General features: G+C 40.6%; 1 protein-coding gene and 1 pseudogene across 5 annotated transcripts in view; one reads left to right on the forward strand and one right to left on the reverse strand.

Moving 5' to 3' along the window:
• Phkb (phosphorylase kinase regulatory subunit beta) overlaps positions 1-19,706 on the reverse strand; it is a 176,979-nt gene that overhangs the window by 59,483 nt on the left and 97,790 nt on the right. For all 5 annotated transcript variants that reach the window (XM_041649591.1, XM_041649589.1, XM_041649590.1 and 2 more), the window contains one exon: positions 11,331-11,425. In XM_041649591.1, coding sequence (XP_041505525.1) covers positions 11,331-11,425 — 95 coding nt within the window. The remainder of the gene's footprint in view (positions 1-11,330; positions 11,426-19,706) is intronic.
• On the forward strand, positions 14,820-17,409 carry LOC121446894 (annotated as a pseudogene).

The following is a 19,706-nucleotide window of genomic DNA, read 5'->3' on the forward strand; positions in this document are numbered from 1 at the left end:
AAGCCATATCTGAGCCAAATGAAAACTATCAATAAGCAGAGCTAATACTTTAATGTAACTAAAACCATAGTTTAAAATCTGCCTGAATTAAAACAATGGTTCACATTTGTATGAGTACAATCTTAATCACACAGAGATGTAAGAAAACTGACAGATAAAACAATAAACAAAGTTTAACATTCCCTACAAGAATAATGTTCTCCACTTCATGAGGGTGGAGCTTCCTCACTATTACTGCAATTCTTTATCAAGTCAAAGCTTCAAGCATCATTTGCAAGACACCAACAACATGGAATACAAAAATATTATCAACTTATAGGAAGTAACGGGCAGAGAGCTAAAAGTAAACAGGACGCTTTCCAGTTCTGAAGATGACAAAGACACCCAGAAAGTACCTTGGTTTTATAGCATACAACTCCCTCGGTACACAGACACTTATTACTGGTGTGAGGAAGCAGCCATGCAAACCATGCCGTTTAGGAGGTTTATCACAGGGGTAATGAGGGAGATGAGAATGCGGGACAATGACGTCAAATTCATATTTCCCAACACGGCCCAGAAGGCCCCACATTAGCACGCCAGAGTCCAGCCCTGTGTCTGCTACCTTGACCTGAGAGACGCCATGTTTCTTTCAATTTCCATGCCAGTTTCATGACTTAAAAATTAAAGGCTCTACCCAAGGTCTTAATAGTCTCTAACGCCTATGCTGTGATATAGGCAATGAGCCTAAGACTCTGTACATGATTTTGAATTTTCTTAATGAAAGTAGAAAAATAATTCCCCTTCTGTTACAGAGATGAGCAGCTTAATGGCTTATTCAAGCACTTAAAAATAGGAAGAGAAAAACGAAGCCAAAACCCCATCTCCAATTCTAGGTCTACAACAATACATTGTGGGGAAGTTTACTGAGAGAGGCTTTCATTTGTTTAACTATACACATAAATTGTTTTATCATCTCTTTCCTTTTTTCAGGAGCTATACAGTATAAAATGTTCTATTTATAGAGAAGTATTGAGTAAACAGAAATCATCCGATGAAAAGCACGTCTCATCAATAGTTTTTACATGCTATAGCAGCATTTTATTATTAATTTATTTATTTTCACAGCAATAAATATCAGACTGTGGTTGGTTCCTATTAGGACCAACTTGTAGCGTAGAAATGGTCAACAGTTGTCTGGTAAGGGTCACCTAATATGATGGTTAGTCTTCATGCTAACTTGGCCTGATTTGGAATCACCCAGGAGACATACCCCGACCATGCTCCAGGTGTTTCCAGGGAGGGCTAACTAGGGAGAGAAGATCCAGCCTGAGTGTGCTTAGTACCATCAGGTGCAAGGAGTCCAAGACAAAATAAGAACAAAAGCGGAGAAAACTGAAATTAATCTTCATAAATGAATGAAGTGTGACCAGACACCAACATGTCGCCACAGCTAGGACAGTCTTGCTGCCACATCTCCCTCTTCAATGGACAGCACCCTCAAACTGTGAGCCAAGATGGACTGCTTCTTCCTTCAGCTGCTTTTGTCTATTACTTTGCCACATAAACACAAAAAGAAACTGATGTGCTTGCTATAGAGTCAAATGCGGAAGCATTACGCAGACATTTAAAGTACTTTATAAAAATGACTAGTAATTGAGTATCAAATATATGTTAATGATTATAAAATGACTATCCAATAAAGATTTAACCACAAAATGACATTTACATGTATCTACATATTTGTAAATAACATTTTCTATCAGACTTATCAATATTTTTCTTATCTCTTAGTTATGCAATTTGAAATAAAAGTAAAACTAACACTTATTTAGCTCTTACAATGCATCACACATTTTCTTAAGTGTCTATACATTGTCATTTGTGACTCTGTAGTCAGGAGTTATCATTTCTATATAATAGACAAGGAAAGGCTTAGAGAGGACCTAGTTGAAAATGGAAGAGATAGGCTAGGCTTATATGATACAAAGACCACACTGCATCACTTCTGCAAGTGTGCGCATGTACACATACACATACACACAATCACTCAGTGCTTAATCTTCAGGAAGATACTTCATAAAGAATTTACAGTATTTTTTGAGACAAGATTGTAGTCAGTTTGAATATATAAGTGATTAACTCCAAAAGGAAAAAAAAATGAAGAAACCATTTCCTTTGGTGTCACTTAACAAAGAAGGATTCCAGATTTGTGTTCTCAACTTTACCCTCCCTGTGTCTTCTATCCTCTGTCTGGTGTGTGAGTCTGGATCTGTGTCTGCCTGAAGGCTGTCTTGTGAAGTGCTGTGTCTGTCTGTGTCTGTGCATGACCATGTTCCTAACAAAGGGCTTCCCTCTGTGTGTGTGTTTAACAAAGGGCTTCTGTGTGTGTGTGTGTGTGTGTGTGTGTGTATGCGCGCACAACAAAGGACTTCGCCCTGTCTTTATGAACAGCACAGAAAGCATCATGTTTGGGGAAGAATGTGATATTTTACAGAAATATTTAACAGAGTTTTATAAGGGATAAAGTCACTGACTCCAAAGGACCCAGAAAACAAAACAGTATTCCAAACATCACTGTTTATCAAGCAGAATCCAAATGTGTTTGACATTATCCATTTATGATAGATATTCATTCACTTTGGAAGGTTGCTTTCAACTTCTGTGTTTGCTGCTTTCAGCGAATGATCCACATTCATCACCATGGAGCCACGGCCTGGGAGAGCTCATAATTTAAGATAATGACTGTACATGAGCTTAGGCTGTAAAAACTGATGACAAGGGAAATCCAAGGCAAGTAAGGATGGTTGTTACATTGTTCTAAAAATAAGTTACACAAAAGGGTTGAGGCCTTTAATCTCAGCACTTGGGAGACAGAGGCAGGTGGATCTCTGTGAGTTTGAGGCCAGCCTGGTCTACAAGAGCTAGTTCCAGGATAGGTTTCAAAGCTACAGAGAAACCCTGTCTCGAAAAACCAAGAATAAATAAATAAAAAAGTAAAGAAAGAAAGAAAGAAAAGCATTACAAGGCAAAAATAAAGGAGGGTAGAGGAAAGTTCCAGGTAAAGCTAATAAATTTATACATAAGTGTAGAGTCCAAAAAACTGTGAACCAATTTCACCTTGTGTAAAGATAAAAGAGTTTTAGCTTGCTCAAAGTTGTTGACAACAAGTGTGGCCACATACTCTGACCTAAGTTGTGGCTACTTGGTGTTTTGGACATTTGGTCCAAACAGGTAGTTCCACTCCACCCTGACCAAAGGTCAAAGAATTATATCATATTTCTGTTCCTTCTTTTGAATTAGGAGGTTTGGCCAAGAAGTGACTGCCTTCAAGGACACTTGGTCTAGGGTGGGCTCAATGCCTAAAAAATAAAACGCTCTTCTCAAAAATTAAGGATTTGATGTCTCAAGTACTGAAGCAAGTAACTGTTCTAGTTGTCCTTTGTATCATGTTAAAAGTCTTTTGCTCCCCCTACCCCCTGCATTGTATTGGGGTATAAAAGTGTATAAAAAATTAGATGCGGGCAGATTTCAGTATTCACTGCAACTCCCTCTCGGTACTATCCTATGTTTCTGGTTTTTTATTTTCACTCGCGTCTTTATTCCCTTTATTTTTCTAACCCCCATGCCCTACCCTAGTAAGTGGTAGGTATCCTTGTCGAAGCCAGTCTCCAAAGCATGAGGACACTCACTGATGTTGAGTAAGGCATCAGAAATGATCATTAAGACAGTACCAGTGTAACGGTAAAAATAAAACACTGTGGTTCCCTTGAGGGGCGGCAGCAGGTGCCAGGCAGGGAGCCACATGGTGGGTGAGAGACCTTGGTAGGTCAGTCTGTCCCACAAGGAGCTGAGTCAGGTGAGAGACAGAGACAGATAGGCACACCATGCAGAGGTAAGATATTTATTTAGTTGGCTAAGGAAGGGAAGGGGAAAGAGGAGGGGCGGGGCTTGTCTCTTAAAGTGACAGGACAGACCATTACAGCCAGGCCTACTACTCACTGTGTATCTTTACTTTGGGCCATACATCTTACTTTCTTAGTTGGATCTGTTTCCCCTTTCATATTTCATCCATGACTAAAATCATCTTACACATGAAATATTTTATTATGTATCATGCTTATAACTGAGACTTAATTTTAATAAGTTCAGCAGGTTAATTAGAGTGATGTTATTAAAAGCTCTCTTTAAACATGCAATTTAACTTCCCTAGTTCTTAAGTTTTTGATCAAGGTACTTAGATTTTTAATAGGCTCTGGTACAAATAGTGTTGATAAGAGAGTCATATTTCCTTTGAGAGCAGAGAGAATTACCTAAGGCTAACCCCTGCATGGCTGTGGCATAGACAGCCTGGGTTTTCAGAAACACTGTGGAAGCCTTGACTATTTTAGTCTATTTTATTATGATAATCATAATAATTTCTATGCTCTATTAAACTTACTCCCACACATACAGGTAAATAAATTTAGATTTTTGGTCCCACAGGAACACCTTATTTATTTATTTATTTTTGCCAAGCTAATTGAGTTAGCTTGTTTTGTTTCTTTGAAGAAGAAATTATGTCTAAAGTTGGTTAATTATTTAAGGTCATATTGATGAACCAACCCAAAGAAAAGTGAAGATGTTCCTAAATCATCCATGATAAATAAACCTTTAAAATCTGAATAAACTTGTCAAAGAACCTAAAAGGAAAAATAGCTGTAAATAATGTGGGAGAAGTGTTATATAATTTACATACTAAGTTATGAGACCAGACAGTCTTTTTAAAAAAATTGCTATTCATGTGCATTGGTGTTTTGTCTGCATGCATATCTGTATGAGGATGTCAGGTACACTGGAACTAGAGCTACAGAGAGTTGTGAGCTGCTGCGTGGGTGCTAAGAATTGAACCTGGGTCCTCTGGAAGAACAGCCAATGCTCTTAACTGCTGAGCCATCTCTCCAACCCCATAACTTTTTTTTTTTTTTTTTTGGTGGAGCAGCAAACTCAACTTTCTGCACAGATGGCCTTTTGGCCATGTAACTGCTCCTTAACACTCAACAAAAATTACGCAAAGTTTACTGAAAACCTAGACCACAGAAGACAGCAACAGAAGTGCTGGAAGGGAGAGTCTCCTGTTAAATCTTGCCAAACAATTTTAGATTTGAGGGTGACACCCACGATGCTGGCCACGAGCGCAGACCCACCACCGAGAGTGGAAACTGGAAGGGCACTCTGCAGGTACACAGTACAGGGGGGAGAAGTGAGAGTGGCACTGAGACTGAGTGCCCAGCTCCGCAGGGAGCTAGTCGGCTCTGCAGCAGGACATTTCCTCCACAGCATTAAACACACAGGCTTGTACTGCCTCCAGGGCAGCTAGAAGCTCCAGCAAAGAGCACTCTTAATGTTCCTGCGTTCGCCAAGGGCAGAGTGATGAGGGTCTGGATTGCTTCCTAGCAGACACTTGGCTCATGAACAAGGCTAGCCAGGAAAAACCTCCCAATTACATTCTCCACTTCTTATTGGGGAGGAGACTACTTAATTTAAGTCTGAGAATAATCGGCACATTTATTGTACTATAAACAATCAGCTAATGAATCACTCCAGACACATAGCAAAATAACTACCAGGAAGAAACGGGAACTCCACATTAATGAAAAGTACAAAATTATCCTGGAAATTATGCTTAGTGAAATGATCAAGAAGCAGAAGAATGATTATTGTGTGATTCTGCCTACATTATTTGCCTATAATAGACAAATTCAGAGACAGAAAGTATAACAGGGCTTACAAGGTGGAGGGAGGGGGAGCTGTCATTAAATGAGTTTTTGTTGGAGACAAAGATTATTAAAAAGGTTTTAACATGGACAGTGGTTGGTGATGGCTATAAATATTGCCAAGGTATTTAAAGCCAACACACTATTTGCTTTATGAATGGTTAAAATGATGACCATTGTATATATTTACTCCACTTAGAAGTGTATGTTAGAAATTACTCAGAAATGAAGGCAACTAGAGATTAAACATGCAAAGAAAGAGGCTGGATTCCTACCTCATATCAGATACAAAAATTCAGGAAAAGCCGGGCGGTGGTGGCGCACGCCTTTAATCCCAGCACTTGGGAGGCAGAGGCAGGCGGATCTTTGTGAGTTCGAGACCAGCCTGGTCTACAAGAGCTAGTTCCAGGACAGGCTCCAAAACCACAGAGAAACCCTGTCTCGAAAAACCAAAAAAAAAAAAAAAAATTCAGGAAAAATGGACAACACACCTAAATTTAAGGGATAGTACTGCAGAATTCTTAGAAGAAAGCTACAAGGTTGTGATTTTGAACTAGGTAATGGCTTTTAGACATGACACTAAAAGCAAAAGTAATCAAAGAAAAACTGGGCTTCATCAAAATTTAAAATTTCTATGCTTCAAATGACAAGAAAGTGGAATGATAGTTTACCAAATGGGAGAAAATGTTTGCAGTTTTACAAAGGAATCATCTGGGACACAGAGAATTTTGGTAACTCAACTGCCAGCAAACATGAAAATATGATTATTTTTTGCAGCTGGGGTCTGAGAATCAAACAGTTATGCACAACTTCACCACCCCCGCTACCTTAAAGCCAAGGAGATAAGTATTAGTACAAATGTAGAAGAATGAAATCCCTCGCACACTGGAGGAAATGCAGAATAGTGTAGTCACATGAAAGCCAGTCTGGCAATTCCCCGAGAGTTCAACTGCAGCTTAGCATATGATCCAGCAATCTCACTCTTAGCTATATCCAAGAGAAATGAAGGCATGTGGAACACAGGGACTGCACTGGGAGGCTGGCAGCAGAACTATTCATAATGGCCAAAGCTTAGAAACAATTCATATGTTCATAAACAAAATATACCATAAACCTAAAGTGGCATGTTGTTCTACCATAAAGGGATTGGAGTGTTGTTAAGTCCTGCGACTGGTATAAATCTTAAAAATGTTATGCTGAGAAAAAACGCCAGTCACTAAATATTACAGATCATACAAATAAGCAAAAGCACAGAGATGGGGAACACCATGAGGGAACCATGACTAAAAGTGCAGGAGTTGTTTTTTTTTTTTTGGAGCAATAAAAAAGTAAAATTGATTTTAGTACATACAGTGCAAAAACTATTGAGCTACACACTTACTTTAGTGAATTTATGAAGTACAAATTATGTGTTAAGCTGTTAGAAAAATACTTTAAATGATATTATTAGTGTTTTGAAAAATAATTTTTTTTTTTTTTTTTTTTTTGGTTTTTCGAGACAGGGTTTCTCTGTGGTTTTGGAGCCTGTCCTGGAACTAGCTCTTGTAGACCAGGCTGGTCTCGAACTCACAGAGATGCGCCTGCCTCTGCCTCCCGAGTGCTGGGATTAAAGGCGTGCGCCACCACCGCCCGGCTTTGAAAAATAATTTTAGAAGAAGGTCAAGGAACACAAAATCCTTCTTTATTCATTAGAAGACTTTAAATTATTCATTAAAAAATTCTGGTATGAGGGAAAAGGTGCCCCAGACAGATGGTTCCAAAACACTCTGAAAACAGGTAAGCCAGACTGCTCAGATTTCTGAGTCTGAATACTGGCATCCAAGTGGGATTCTGAGACCCTGCACTCTCTAGGCTGGGTCCCGGAGAGGTTGGTTTAAAGCAACAAACACAGCCAAGAGAACAAAAGAAAGCATTCTTTCTCACCGTAGGAGCAGGACACAAAAACAGTGACCATGCAGAGCCTAGTCCTAGTTTCTCAACAGAGGCACCAGTTGCCTACCCATGGTTCTGTACAAATTCCTATGTGAGCGTAGTTAAGCATACCTACAGTGGCTTCAGAGTGTGGCAAATCTATTCAATCCCTGCTCCATGAAGTAGAGAGCCACATAGAAGGTAGATTCATCTATCAGCTGGGAATAGTGACATAGGAGACTTAACACACAGTCAACAGTTTTAAACTGGCAGAATTTCTCATCTCAAACTACGGAAGCCATTGACCAGGAATCCTTCCTATATTAAAACAAACAAATTCTACACTTCAGTACTGAAGGCAACATAAAAATGTTCCTTGACAAATGGAAACTATGGAACTGGCTGCTGGAAGAGTTACCCACAGATAATATAAAGACGCTTCTGAAACAGAAAATAACACTGGAAGGAAATAACAATGAGAAGGCAGAGTGAGGTAAGCACAGTGCACTGTCTTTCACTTTAATGAATTTCTTTAATCAGACTGGTAGGTGAATAGAAATTATAACAACTGGACTTGTCGTTCAATGACCAGAGGGGAAATAGTGAAATATTCACACCCAACAGCATGTCCTTTACAAGGCAATGGTGAAATAAACTAGGGTATAGTCATACTGTGGAGTATAACTCAGTCATGAAAAGGAGCAAACCATAGATACATTTAACTACTGGCTGCTCTTACAAAAGACTTGCGTGATATTTTGACTGCGTTCTGACAAATAAAGCTTGCATGGAGTCAGAGGGTGGAGCTAGCTACTAGCTTACCAAAATTAACCACAGAAGTTTGGAGGACTATAGACAGGAAAGAGGAAGTAGTAAGGTGGGGCTAAGAGAGGATCTCGCCCCTTTGGAGGAAGAAACGGAAGAGGCAGGAAGTCACTGGTGGCTGCTCCCCTGCTTCTCTCATCTTTCCGGTTCTTAGCCCAATATCTGACTCCCAATTTTTTATTGATAAAGAATAATAAGTTAAGGCTTCACAGAAGTGTTAAGTTATACATTAAGTGCAAAAAGACAGTCTTCAAATTGAAAGCTATATTCATTTAAGAGTCTTGAAGTGAAAAAAATATAAAGATAAAAGAGAACACATTGGTAGCAAAAGAAGCAAGCATGGCCCTAAGCTGGAAGTTTTTGTGGTGACATATTCACCGTGCAGTGACGCCGCGCTACATGTGATGCAGTAGATAGATGTAGCACTACAAATGTGTGTGAGATCAACTGGTTCAACAAAAGCTTGCACCGATGCTAGTTTTCTGATTTTTATACTGTTTAATAAAGTACACAGGATCTGAGGGTGTAGATTCCTAGAAACTCTCTAAGACTTCTTGTGGGAGGGTTGAGGAAGGATTCCTAGGAATTTTCTCTGTAATTTCCTGTGGCCTTTTGTTTCTTTCAAATTAAAGAGCTATTTTTTATTCAATCAGTAGCTAAAATTTTTGACTACTTAAACGTGTACATGGCTGACAGTCGGTAGGAGTCATGGGCAAGGATACCTGAGCATCTTTCCTGCATGGCACTGCTATACACTGTTGAATTACTAAGCACATCTCTTTATCTCCATGGGAACAGAGGCTCAGCTTCATTTCCATAAAACTAGCCAAAGCCCCTCTCCCTTTAATGGTCTTATTTGGCAGTCTTTCCCTACACCGAATTCTGTGTGTCTACTACATTTCAAAGTTCTGTGGCCTCTAGCGACTTGTGAAGGCCAGAAGCCGACCTGCGACCTCCTGCCACACCTTCCGTTCAGATTCTCCTTCAGGCATCATCTGTATTTCACTGCTCTCTGTTTACCTTCAGAATATCTGGCAGAGCTTAGAGCACTTGGTCAATCCTGAGAGACTCTTTACTCACAGCTTTCAACATGGCCAGTCACAACCCAGCCCCAAAACAAACCAAAGAGAGGGCTGCATATCTGGTGCATTCCTGACCCCGTCTCATGCCCTCAGCCCCAGCAATGGCTACAGGCATGTCAAGCACGCTATCACGGTAAGAAAGCAGCACAAGAGGACTTGCTGCCAATGGAGAGGGCAGTCCTAGTTCCCAGCAGTTTTCTGTTGGGAATCCTCATCCTCCCTCGCAGAAACTCGGGTTAATGCTGCACAGACACTCTCTGCTCATGCTGCAGGAGAGGAGCCCCACCCTTCACCCCAGAGAACTCTCTTAGCTAAGAAGTGGCTGCATCTAGAAGGCTTGCCAGGCATAGCCCTCCAGCAAAATTAGCAAATATTCTGATATAAGTAGTTAGCGGGAAACACTCTCTAAGTTTACCCTTACTGTTCCGAGCTCTGAACAAACTTTCTCGAGTAGGAGAGAAAGAACTGCAAGTATATTGTGTTCTGTAACCCACAGGCAGCCTGCAACCTGCCCGACATATGCCAAGCATGAGAAAAGGGTACTTTTGCTAGTCACACGCCTATAACAGGCTTTGTTGTTCTATCTCCTCCTACACCTCAATTTAAGAAAAGGCTTAATATACTGTCACCCTGGAGAACTAGGTCAAGCACGTGAAATACGGTGTAAATGACAGTCTGAATGTACACACAGTCTGGCAATAGCGGAGTCCCCGCACTCTGCTCTTTAGATAGACTCCTCATTTTATACTTCTAAAGTAAACCTGAACATCTCACATGGTACAGGCTGTACTCTGGCAGGACACACTGGCATAAGATAAAGGTCAGTCCTTACCTTACAGAGGATAATAGGTCAGTGAAATTTCTTATTTCATATTAACACAAAGCTTTTTAAAAATGTTTTAACATTCATTCATATTCTCTCTCTCTCTCTCTCTGTGTGTGTGTGTGTGTGTGTGTGTGTGTGTGTGTGCGCATACGTGCATTTTTTAAAACCAGCATTTGGATTTGTAAGCATATCACCAGCAAGTGCTGATGCCACTTTTATTAAATGCATGCTAACTGCTTGGAAACCCAGGCACACACATGTTCATTTCCTTTCTCCTCAGGCAGTTCCCACATTCTACAGCATTTTCATTTTAACAGTTCTCATTACTGGTATCATTTAATAGTTGAGGGTTTGCTCAAGTCAACATCAATCTTGCTGATACTGCAAACACTTTAGTGTGTGTTGACACAACACAGTCTAAATCCATGGCTGGTAAACATGAGAACTTAAAAACCATCCCTTCCCGGAACATGGCACAATGTGCTTAAGAACAGCTCTCTCCAGGTACACAGTCCTGTCAGGGAGACACAGGAGGAGACATCAAGCATAGGACCTTCCTCTCACATGGCCTCCTACTCCCTTCCCTGGCTTCCTACTCCCTCTCCTGTGGTCCCCTACTCCCTTCTGTGCCTGCCTACTTCCTCTCCCGTGGCCTCTTACTCCTTCTCCCGTGGCTCCCTACTCGTTTCCACAGCACGCTGCTATCCTCCTGCAAACACATGCACCACATCCATGACGTCTGGAATCCCTGTGGTCTGGAAACGTCTATATGGAGGACACTTAATTTGGCTTCCTTATCAACAAATAACCCTTGCTACTTAATCTTAAGTAAAAAGATGTCTTTCTGACAGAAGGAGCAAGAACAAATACATTTTGGATAAAATTGCTTCTTTAACGAACATTTCGATGTCTTTAGATAAATCTAAACTAAGAACTGAATTATCTCTTTACCTGGTTGGAGTATCTCATGCTCACGTTACGCTGATTCTGGAGTGGGACAAAGCGCTGGACAGGGTCGATGTCTTTAGGACTGATTAACTCATCAACTGTAAAAAGAAAGCAAGTGACGTTATAAACAAAGCACAACACACCAAATACTCAACACTGTGAGCCAAAAGAGACAACTACAGGAAATCTCACTCAACAAGAGACAAGTATCTGTTTTCCTCAGCCCAGTCCCTGAGAGATAAGATGTGCTAGGTCATTCTCTCACTACAGTGCAATGAAATAAGAAGCAAGTGACAAAGACATTTCGGAAATTTACAAATATTTGGAAATTCAGTAACACCTTCATAAATAACCAATGATCAAATGCAAAATCAAAGGGAAATCAGAAAATACTTTCAGAGTCAGGCTCAGAGCGCTTGTTAGCATATACAGTTCTATTCCCAGTATTCCTCATGCCCAAACAAGGGGAGGAAGAGGGGAGGAGGAGGGGAGGAGGAGGGGAAAACATACTTCAGTGCACTTTTGATGAGATGAATGAAGATAAACACATCGAAATTTAGGGGCTGTAGAAAAAGTGCTGCTCTAGGGAAAATATCCACCATTTATGTACATATTAAATAGAGTTAACATATAAAACCAGTCTCCTAACTTCCCACCTTCAGGTGATGGCTGAAACACAAAACTAAATCCAAAGCGGAAGAGTGGAAATGATGAAAGTCATAATTAGTGAAATAGAAAGACAACAGAGAATATCAAATTCAAACCAGGCACAGAAAAGGGTAAAATAACACTGAGAAATGGCTAAACCGACCCCCAAAATAAATACACAATCAAGAACAGTGACAGAGAAAGAAATACTCAGAGACCGAAGTGGGAACACGAATACAAAATGTATGGAAGCAAGTTAGACAACCCAGGTAAAATGGATACATCCTGCAAAAACACAAACTATGTAAACAGGCTCAAGAGGGCACTCATATGAAGAATTAAATAGATTTGGAAAAAAGAAAGCGACTGAGACTTTATTTATTTATTTATTTGATTTTTTAAAAAATTTATTTATTAAAGATTTCTGCCTCCTCCCTGCCATGGCCTCCCATTTCCCTCTCCCTCCCCCAATCAAGTCCCCCTCCCTTGTCAGCCCAAAGAGCAATCAGGGTTCCCTGACCTGTGGGAAGTCCAAGGACCACCCACCTCCATCCAGGTCTAGTAAGGTGAGCATCCAAACTGCCTAGGCTCCCACAAAGCCAGTACGTGCAGTAGGATCAAAAACCCATTGCCATTGTTCTTGAGTTCTCAGTAGTCCTCATTGTCCGCTATGTTCAGCGAGTCCGGTTTTATCCCAGGCTTTTTTCAGACCCGGGCCAGCTGGCCTTGGTGAGTTCCCAGTAGAACATCCCCATTGTCTCAGTGTGTGGGTGTACCCCTCGCGGTCCTGAGTTCCTTGCTCGTGCTCTCTCTCCTTCTGCTCCTGATTTGGACCTTGAAATTTCAGTCCGGTGCTCCAATGTGGGTCTCTGCGACTGAGACTTTAAATACACACATCTTCATACAAATGCTCCTTCATATACACAATACCACACAAACACACACACAAACGACCAGCATAAGACGGTGGCAGTGCACATGGAAGCCCTCTCCACGTGGCAGTTCTGTGTGGCAACTTTTGATAAAATCCAAGTACAGAACAAGCAAGCCAACATCTGGATGGGAGGGTTGGGGTCAGGCAGGTGGGGAAGAGAGCCCTCAGTCAGTATTTCTCTGGCATTTTGTAGACCACACCTGGGTGATGGTTACCAGCACCTGAGAGTTGGAGGCGTTGTGTTAGGGAGAGTTGGCAGTAGGTAAGCACCCCTGAAATAAGATTCTGAGTAACTTATTGGGATTCGAGTTGGGAGATACTATGCAAATGTGCAGGACAATCTCCACTCTAGACATGTTTACATTTGCACATTAACTTAGTTATGTCCACATCTATACACAAGTAGAGTTAGCACTAAAAACTGAAATCAACGTCTACTAAAATGCATTGATACACCCTGTATTTTATTACAATAAACCTACAGAGCATGCTCATTTTACTTTTCATCTTTAGCTATACAGTGACCATATAAAAAACAATACCACACCGAGTTTGGTATAAATGTGCTTATATCCATAGATCCTTTATTTTTTATTTTTCAAAAAGGACAGTTCATTTTCAACAATGCTTTAGGTACTGCTTTTAGGTAATGAGTACTTCTGAAAAACAGACCAGGGAGGTAATGATTGTAAAATTCTCTGCAGCTTTGGGAATATTTTTCCATTATAGTTCTATTTCGTGGTAACTCAGAAGCATGTCTGCAATGTCGTCCAAGAAACAAAATCACCAAAGGGTATTTCAGTAACTGCTGGAAGTTCTCATTAATAATAGGAAAATATTCCGAACAGCAGAAAAATCAGCAAGGGCAGGAACCCTTAAAAGGTGCTTACTAAGGTCTTACTATTGTTTAAGCACTGAGCATGTATTAATTCTAACAGCCTGTTCATTTTACAGATCACAAAATTCGCACACAAATGCTTAAGCGAATTGTTCATAGCTATCATATAACAGATGTACTTTATTTGGAAGAAAAAACTTCTTTTCCAAAATGAAAACCAAACACAGGCTTCATTGCAGTATCTACATGTAACAATTTGTTGATTTCAGTTTAGTTTGTGAATCAGGGTTGATTTGTATATCCATATTCTAAAGAAGCAAATTATTCCCCCTGTTCATTCGTATCATCATTAAAATGTAAAAATACATCCCACAATTGGCATTATTTTATATTGTGTCGCTGTTATTCTATAGAAATGAAATTATTTATTTATTTATTCTTCATTTGTAAGTGATGACAAATCAGTTAAGAAAAGCTTTCCCAAGCTTAAATCTACTAAAACAGATAATAAATCACGTGGTTAGCAAGTCCTTGAACAGATTGTTTGCATGCCGTCTGTATTTCTTTGGGCACTACTTCTATTTGTGTGTGCACATTCCATTTCTACAATGTGCACTGAACTCCACAGGCTGTGTGCTTCTCCTCATTCCAATATTCCTAGTACCTGGGACTCACACAGAAACCTCCCTAGACTGACTCACTAAACAAAAGAAACGAAACTGGTGGCATTAGTGAGCATTGACACACTAATTGTCCTTGTCATTGCATTAACTTCCACAGTGGTAAAAGTGACAAATGCCCTTAGAGGAGTAATGACACGTGCCAAACACACACACACACACACACACACACACACACACACCACACACACACACCACATACCCACACCACTCCCACACACATACCCCCGCACCCTCCCCCAATCCATCATGATTTCTGTCACTCAGGAGACATAGGTACAGGTCCTCATGGTGTCAATTCAATGACTTAAGTTTTCTCATGAGGAGAGATAATGAATAAAATGTATGTAAATGGTCATTTATATTTTAATATTTTAACATTACAACAAACCATGGATGAAAGAAGAGAGGATTTCTACTTTAACAACACAATGCCCAACCTCAAAGGTAATCAAGTATTTCCAGGACAAGACTGTAAAGAAAAGCAGTCAAACCCCCATTGGGTGGGTAGAAAGAATGCTTATTTGGTGACCAAACTGATGTGGCTGTCTAGGGGTGGGGTGGAGACCAAGAGCAGCAACTGGTGGGAGAAAGCCTTGTCAGTACAGCCTGGGGACTAGCAAGGAGACTCTGGACTGGGATAGGCTTGTTCGGGTGAATCAGAAACTAGATGCCCATTGCCACAGGTAGTTGGCTGTAGTGGGTGGGTTTAGGGAACTAAGGGCTTTTCCTAACAAACAGAAACCCACTTCAAAAGCCTGCTGAAGGACACTGAGTTTTGTTTATCTGGCCAGAGTCCAGCCTGAGCCGAGCCCATACTGTCATTTAGGACACTGTCAGTGGCAGTACCATATTGGGGGCCTGCTCTGGACCCTCCTCCCAGTAGAGGTAAGGTGGGTAGGCACAGAAATTAGCAAAATAATCAATAAAAGGATGTTAGCATAGTTTTTATGAAAATTCTCTAGCCCTAGTAGTAAGTAGCAATTAAATAAAATGTTTCACTTCTAAGAAAGCCACTCGTCTGTATAATAATCTAAACGTCCTCAACATGTTTACAATACCTGCTATAGTCTCCTGGATGCCACAGTTAGAGAGGCTATCATTAATAAAACAAAGGACAACAAATGCTGGCCAGGATGTGGGGGAAGGGTAATCCTACACACTGTTGGTGGGAGTGTAACCTGGTGTAACCACTATGGAAATCAGTGGGGGGGGGGTTCCACAAAAAGTAAGACAAGAGCTAACACATGATGTCTGTACCACTCCTGGGCATTTATCTGAAGGACTTGTACACTCCAGAGGTGCTCGCTCGCCCGTATTTTTTTGCTGTTTATTTACAATTGCTCAGAAACATAATCAACCTAGGAGTCCACCAACTGATGGATGGATAATGAAAATGTTGTACACATATATGATGAAACTTTATTCAAGTATAAAGAATGAAATTTACAGGAGGATGGATGGAACTGGAAAATATACTGAGTGAGTAATTCAGGCCCAGGAAGGCAAACACTGCATGCGTGTTCTCTCTCAGTTTCCAGATTGGTGTGTCTAACTTGGATTGTCTGTAGAGGCCAGGAAGTCAGAAAGGCCCCAGAGAGGGTGAAGGGGAAAAGACCTTTAGTAGGGTAAGTCAGAGAACAGATCTGATCAGAATGTCGGTGAGGAATACAGAGAGCGAAAAGGTTTAAGCCAAGAAGGGGGTAAGAGAAAGGCTAAATCCAAACTAAGAAGACATGAAAAAGCTTTGTAGAAACCTACATACATTGTAAACTATATAGGAAATATTATTAAAAATAAAATTTGAGACTGGGTGTGGTAGCACACACTTTTAATACCAGTCCTTGATAAGCAGAGGCAGGCAGCTCTCTGAGTCTGAGGTCATCCTGATCTACATAGCAAGTTCCAAGATAGCTAGAATTACAAAGTGACATCCTGTCTCAAAAAAATGAAGTCACACCAAATTAAAAAAAAAAGAAACAAAAAAATGAAACTTCTTCACGGATGGATAGTCTGCACGGGTAATCCTGCTCCCAGAAGCCACGGGTTGTTAAACAAAACTCCCAGTGCCAGGAGTGAGGCTATTTGGTAAGCTGTTGGTCAGTACAGTCCCAGAGACTCCCACAGGTCACTGGGTGTCCACCAGAACTAGAAATTTGTACCTTATTACTAAAGATACTACTGTTAACCAAAGTTATCAGAAAACAAGCTGGACCTGACCTGAAAACTCCGTAACTTCTGACAAGCTTTGGTAGTACTGGAAGGTACTGTCCCAGGCCGATGCAGGCAAAGTCATCGGCAGCCTTACCCAGTGCTACTGGGTTTTATACTAGCAACCTGCCAGGCATGAGATATTTAGTACAGTACAGGCATGACTACACCGGGGTACTAACGGCCTGACCGGGGTAATAACGGCCTGCGGATTTAATCTAAGGCTTAATTATCTAAATAGAGGACAGAACTCGTGATAAGTGGTATAAATTTTGGTCATGACTGGGGATATCCTTCAGGCAGCCCGGGTGGTGAAAGGACAGCAGACACAAAACTTCGGGCAGTGTTAGAACAGAGGTGCAGTCGCCTTGCCATCTGCAATGAGGTCATGGGGCACCCCAAGGTGTTTACAACTGAAGGAACGATACCACATAGTCAACACGTGAAAGGAGCGCACAGTAAGAACTTATTTCTCAAGATAGAAAAATTAATATAGATGATTTGGCAAGATGGTGATGGGGTGGAAATATGCAGTTTGCTAATGAAACAGCCACGCTAGAAAAACCAAAAGTTGGTTAAAGCTGTGTCACACCTTTGGTAGTCTTCTGTGTCGATGGAGATATTAGTGATTTTCAATTCAGCTTCTCTAGAGGAGGACATGAAAGTGTGGGCTTTTATTCAAATGGCTAGTGCTGCAGTCTGAGTCCCAAAGACTTTCTTCTTTGTGTGAAGGTGGCTGGACATGATCCCATAATACTAAACTTTGATTAAAAACTAATTCGGAGCTGGACATGGCAGCATAAACCTTTAACCCAGCAATCGAGGCAGAGGCATGATCTTTGAGCTCGTGGCCTGCCTGGTCTATATAGCGAGTTCTCGGCTATTGGCAACTACTGGCCACAGGGGAGAGGCAGTCATTTTTCTTCAGTGATATAAGCACTGCTAAGTTGCCTATGCATCTGGAAATGAGCTCATGCCAAGAACTCTGATCAAACTCTCTGGGTCGTAGAAAACAGAGTAATATAAGTAGGCGGACTTGCTGGGAAAAACAGCTCTAGACAGCATGGTAGGGAAAACTAGAAGGTAACGGGGCGAACGTGATCAAAATGCATTGTATACTCTGTGAAACTGCCAATGAATAAAAAATATAAGGGTAGGTTTGACTAAAACTAAGGAAGCATGAAAAAGCCATACAGAAACCCATTATATCATTTGCTACTACTTTTAAAAGGAGTTTGTCTAGAGCTACCTTCTGTACTCCCACAAAAATATTTTAGCCCAAAGATCACAATTTTAGGCTTATTTATTTCTGTGAAAACATCAAAAAGGTACTCTGTGTTCTACAGACCAATCTTGTGGTTGGCAAGTTTTCAAGTTAAATAAGAGTTGAAAGCATTACAGATGATGGGTTTAAGAACAGTCAAATAGGTCTTAAAATACATCATGTGATTTAAAATAAACATTTATAATTTACTTATTAAATAGAAACTGACTTTCTAGAAGTTCATTTTCGAAGAAAAAGGATATATTGTAAAAATGACTCATTTTCTGAAAACAGTGGGTATTAAGAAAACTATACATAGTATCTTTCTTCATCACTAGAATAAGAGGCACAGTTTTGTTGCATAAAATTGACGTAGGCATGCACACAGCATAGTATCCTCACTAGATTCAGCAGGGTAAAAACCGACCCGAATTAGTGAACGTCCAAGTATTTCTAAAGATCCCTTTGCATTCACTTGTACATGATTCACACGTAAAAACACTAACGCCAGTTAACTGTCCTTATATTTTCATTGTGGAGATATCAAACTGAGGTTTCTTTAATGATTAAATACAACTTTGTTAGGAAATACTATGTCTAGAACCTTAATGCACACCCATGGACATTTGAAGGGTTATGAAATGCTCAAGAATTCAGAGTGGCGGTGAAATTACCCAGCCTCCTAAATGCTGATTGGAACTAGCACGCATGCTCAGATGATGCGGTAGGCCAACGTGGCGGGTTACAACACGGATTTCCCTTCTCGCAGATGGAAATCAGTACATGATCTCATGTAACATCCTTCTGCACGTTCTCTAACGCCTTCAGAACTTCAGGAGGTAGGAAAAGACAGACATCTTTTTAGGACAGTTCAGAAGTGTTCTTGCTCATTTGGGCCATGAAATAGAAGTGGAAACAGAACTTATACATTCCTGCTCACAGGAAAAAGCGACCTACATTAAAGACCTGCACACATCTGACACTTAGGTTTGCAGTGAGAACGGCAGCGCTTTTCTGAAGAGGGAGAATGTTCTAAAATCCTGATTTTAAAGGTCAGTTTGCTGTGGAGAGTGCAGTTTCCTCATCCGTCAGCTTTTCCCAGGGCTTCTCTAGGCTAGCACTCTTTCCACCTGCAGCAACTCCAAGCTGGAAATTTACCAAACACCAGGAAGAAAAGGGTTTACGGTTTCAAGGCCCAGGTAAGTTTTCAGACCCAGGGTCACAGAAACATTTCATCATGTCCTTTACATTCATACCTCACCTAGCTGCCCCTCAGCTAAAACGTGTTTAATTTGGTTTTGAGTCTCAAAAACCTTTCCATTCAAAAGGATGAGATGGACATTGACTTTCTAGCCACAATAGTCTTTGTATCTTTTCTGTGAGCCTGGAAGCAGCACCTGTATCAACAGTTGCTGAGACAAAACAAATTCCTTTACCTCTTTAAAATGGGAAAACTACATGCCCTTAATTAGGGTTAAATTTACACCAAGACTGAGAAAACAGACACAGAAACAAACAAACTGAAAGGAGCATTGGCTTGATTTCTCTGCCTGGTTTATGTGCTTTTGGGCAATGTGTGTGAAAAGCTCAAACTGAGCCTTGGGAATCAGGCCTCCAATATCTTCTTTCCTCACTGATGATGAAAACAAGCCAAAGATGCTCATTTTTCCAGCACATTCTCAAACAACATAGGCAATAGTATATCATACAGTAAGAAGCTTTGTTTTTTTTTTTTTTTAGCTTGCTTGCTTCATAATCTGTCATACATGGATCCTGACTCTAAATCTCAACCATTTGGGTAAAG

The sequence above is a fragment of the Microtus oregoni genome, unplaced genomic scaffold, assembly GCF_018167655.1.
Source record: "Microtus oregoni isolate MIOR12 unplaced genomic scaffold, Mior012 000004F_ref0000308, whole genome shotgun sequence".
In the NCBI taxonomy this organism is placed as follows: domain Eukaryota; kingdom Metazoa; phylum Chordata; class Mammalia; order Rodentia; family Cricetidae; genus Microtus; species Microtus oregoni.